Source organism: Austrofundulus limnaeus, unplaced genomic scaffold, assembly GCF_001266775.1.
Source record: "Austrofundulus limnaeus strain Quisiro unplaced genomic scaffold, Austrofundulus_limnaeus-1.0 Scaffold1030, whole genome shotgun sequence".
Taxonomy (NCBI): Eukaryota; Metazoa; Chordata; class Actinopteri; order Cyprinodontiformes; family Rivulidae; genus Austrofundulus; species Austrofundulus limnaeus.
Window position 1 is genome coordinate 80,499 of NW_013953432.1, and position 3,882 is coordinate 84,380.

Sequence of the window (3,882 nt, forward strand, 5' to 3'; positions counted from 1 at the left end):
GGGTTCAAAACCCAGCTAACACAACTTTAACAAAAGATCTCTTCAAACTTCATATTGTCACACAATTACCCTAACTACAAACACCTGCTGACATGACAGGCACAAGCTGGTGTAGAAAACACATTTGAACTTGGTCAAAGTTCATTCTGCAGGTAAAGCCATGCTGTAATGACATGCTACATGGTAATGCACACTTGTTTTTACATCATAAAAACCCATGTCTAGTTGTGATGTTGTTATCTACCAGGTGTTGTGTRAGATGAGGTTCTGGTTTTGGTTCTGCTCCTTGTGTCAGGGTCAGGAGGAGGTGTCGCTGCCAGCAGTGAGGAGGCTCGAGGAGCTGCGGTTCTGCCTGGCCCAGTTCAGTCTGGATGTTCTGGAGCAGCGCTGTGCTGAGGAGGTCCACCGAGCTCTGGACCGGGACAAGAAAACACCTGCTGACGTCATGTTAGAGGAGTTTACACGCTGCACACCTGAGCCCAGCTCTACACAACAGGTAAACACATGATGACACAAAGAGCAGAGAGCAGCACGAGCGGTCTCTGTCAGAGCTGACTGGTTTCTGTRGCTGTCCCTCCATCCTGTCTGCTGCAGGACTGGGAGGCTGTGGGTCAGACACTGGGTCAGCTGGTTCTGGGTCAGCTGGCTGCTGTCAGCTTCCAGTCTTCAGACAACATGGAGGTCAGAGCTCACTGCCTGAGCTTAACTGGAAAATACCTGAGGCTGCTGGCTGTGCACGAGGACCCCGTGCACGTGAGGGCCCTGTGGGATGCACACAGACAGGTAGACGTATTAACTTATAGATTTTATAAACCAGTTAAAGTTTTATTGTTTCCAGTTTGTTGATTTTAGAATAAAAGTTTATAAAATCATCATTTTGAGTTGATCTTGTTTAAATGAATCTTTGTTTCTGATCTTTAATCRTCTCTGCTCTGCAGGAAACCTGCTCTGACTCTGATCCAGACAGACGGGTGGACACGTCCTCAGGCAGGTCTGAGCTGCAGGTAACGTGACTCCATCACACCTGAGGGGCTTTAATGAGGGGTCTTCATCCAGAGCAGCATGTGAACTCCTGTCTGTGATGCTGCAGAGGACGCTCAGAACCAAGCAGCTGCTGGAAGAGTCCAGTAAAGTTCTGTGTGAGGCGGTCAGCCTGTGTCTGCAGCACAACGTGTCCTCCTCCATCCTGGCCGACGCCTCCTTCAACCTGCTGCAGTGTCACGGCCGGTCTGACCCTGCAGAGGCCGGTCAGCACCTGGCTCTGTTTCAGGTAGGTCTGAGCCGAGCCACGTCCTGCAGCCTGCGGGGACTCCTCTCATCCTCTGGGCTTTCCTTCACAGAGCTGCTGCACGGCTGCCGTGGCCTCTGAGCTCCTGACTTCTGTCTGCAGAGACCCCTCAGAGTCCCGCCTCTCAGCCCTGCTCAGCCTCCGCCCGAAGCAGGTGGAGGACTCCCTGAGCAGCCTGTCCAAGGTACGAGGTCAGCCAGCAGCCCCGCCGTGATTTATGGCTGCTGAGAGTTCCTTCATGGCTGCAGGATGATTATAATAATTATTAATGTTGTGAAGGAGCAGAGAGTCACACCTGAGTGCCTTTAGCTTTGTTTTCATTTTACAGTAAAATCCTCAGAGTTGATCTTTTTACATCAAGTCTTACAGATCAGGAAGAAAACATAATCTGTACCTGTCCAATCAGCTGCTGGGTCTGAACATGTTTCTGTGTTTGTGTTTGTTTGTGACTGTTTGTTAGTGTTTATTTTTGTTTGTTTGTTTGTGTTTGTTTGTGTTTATTTGTGTGTTTGTGTTTATTTGTGTATTTGTGTTTATCTGTGTGTTTGTGTTTGTGTGTTTGTGTTTATCTGTGTATTTGTGTTTATTTGTGTGTTTGTGTTTATCTGTGTATTTGTGTTTATTTGTGTGTTTGTGTTTATTTGTGTGTTTGTGTTTATCTGTGTATTTGTGTTTATTTGTGTGTTTGTGTTTATCTGTGTATTTGTGTTTATTTGTGTGTTTGTGTTTATCTGTGTATTTGTGTTTATCTGTGTGTTTGTGTTTATCTGTGTGTTTGTGTTTATTTGTGACTGTTTGTTAGTGTTTGTTTTTGGTTGTTTGTGTTCGTTTGTGTTTATCTGTGTGTTTGTGTGTCCAGGCCTTCAGTCAGCTCACCATCAGGTCCAGTCACCTCAGCTTCCTGTCAGAAATGTCTCCAAACCTGAAGATCCTGCTGCTGCAGCTTTCTGCAGACGGGTGAACTTTACTTTCATCTTTATTCTAATTATTCTTTCTTCATTTTAAACAAATCATCTTCATCACAAACAAAAAGTCACATTTTGAACACAGTGACTCAGTAAATCTGCAGTTGTTTTATATCAGATATCTTTCACAGTTCGTTAAACTTTCTTTTAATTAATTAATTAATTAATTAATTAATTAATTTTAAGTTAGTTAAACTTGATCCAGTCTGTTTTATTCCTGTTAATCTGAGGAGGATCATAATTCCTGTTAATCTGAGGAGGATCATATATGTTTCATATCTGAAGATGAGTTTGTGTTTTCTAAGTTATAAACTGATGTTTTTTAATTCTTGACATTAATTTTTGTTTTTATTTTAGGTCAGAACTTTATGGAGCCTTCTATGAGAAGAATAAAACTGCAGAAAGTCTAAAACGGAAAGCTGTACAAGCAACACAAGGTTTAATATTTTTAATTTGATTGAATCTCATAAATATAAAAAACATGTTAAACCACTTGTCAAACTCAAACATGGCCCACAGCTGACTCCCTCCTGGCTGCAAATATGTTTTTATTTTTGTACTTAATATGAAAATAGTTTTTATATCAATGGTAACTATTAAATTTATTATTAAATGCAACAAAATAAATGAATTTAAAAGGTGAAAGATAATAATTCTTGTGCTGTTGGCTTTAAGTGAATAGTTGACAGCACAGTAATAATGTCTCAAATAAACTACATCTCCCATGATGCATGCTGATTATACCTGGGAATTCCCAGTAGGAAAGTGGGAGAGTTCAGAATTCGACAGCAGCTACTCACTACAACACAACAGTAAAACTCTTACTTTTATTTTAATAGTATTTCTGCAGTATTTATTGCATATTTGGTCAGTCGTAGTACTTTTTATTGTTAAATAGAGGACATGTTAAAACACTGTTTCTATGCAGGAAACACCAGGTAGAGCTCAGTTAGCGTTAGAGGTGTTCAGTTGTAACAATGAGACGAGGAGCGTGATGTTTGGTGTTTACATGAAGTTAAACATGAATCATTGAAGATAACTATAACTGGCCCTTTGAGGGCCAACACAAGCCTCGTGTGGCCCTCAGACAAACAGTTTGAGACGTTTGTCCTAAGTGAGTGATTGTTTAACCTGCTGCAGATAAATGAAGCCAAACTGGATCAGTTCATGTCAGTGGCGGCTGGTCAATAGGGGGTGCACGTTCATTGCCCCCCCTCTAGTTTTGGTACACAAAAATAAAATAACAAAATAAAATGTTATAAATAGTCCGAAAAAATATTGTATATATGTTTTCTAATAAGCAAAATAAATAATTTATAGTTATTGATGTGTAAACTTCCATTTTACTCATGAGCGTTTTCGTGCGAGTCACTTCCGGGTCACGCTGTGTTCGCCGCCACAGACTCCCGTACACAACTCCTGTGAAGATTTTGGACATGAGCAGTAAGTCCTCAAAGTGTTCGCAGCTGACCAGCCAACACAAAGCGSTACGTAGTGGGTGGGTCCACCTGTGTCGACGACTCGACGTCATAGGGAGGCAGCCAGCAGGGAAATACGAGGCRGATTTTGGAGAAAATCAAACGAGAAATGAAGGAGAAAACACCGTAAGTCTCTTACATCTAAACCTTT

General features: G+C 41.8%; 1 protein-coding gene across 1 annotated transcript in view; it reads left to right on the forward strand.

The window, feature by feature from the left end:
• cfap46 (cilia and flagella associated protein 46) overlaps positions 1-3,882 on the forward strand; it is a gene marked incomplete at its 5' end in the record, with an annotated part of 45,599 nt that overhangs the window by 28,674 nt on the left and 13,043 nt on the right. Inside the window, 7 exon segments of the mRNA XM_014030262.1 lie at positions 296-496; positions 595-783; positions 939-1,004; positions 1,091-1,270; positions 1,341-1,472; positions 2,148-2,245; positions 2,611-2,690. Coding sequence (XP_013885716.1) covers positions 296-496; positions 595-783; positions 939-1,004; positions 1,091-1,270; positions 1,341-1,472; positions 2,148-2,245; positions 2,611-2,690 — 946 coding nt within the window.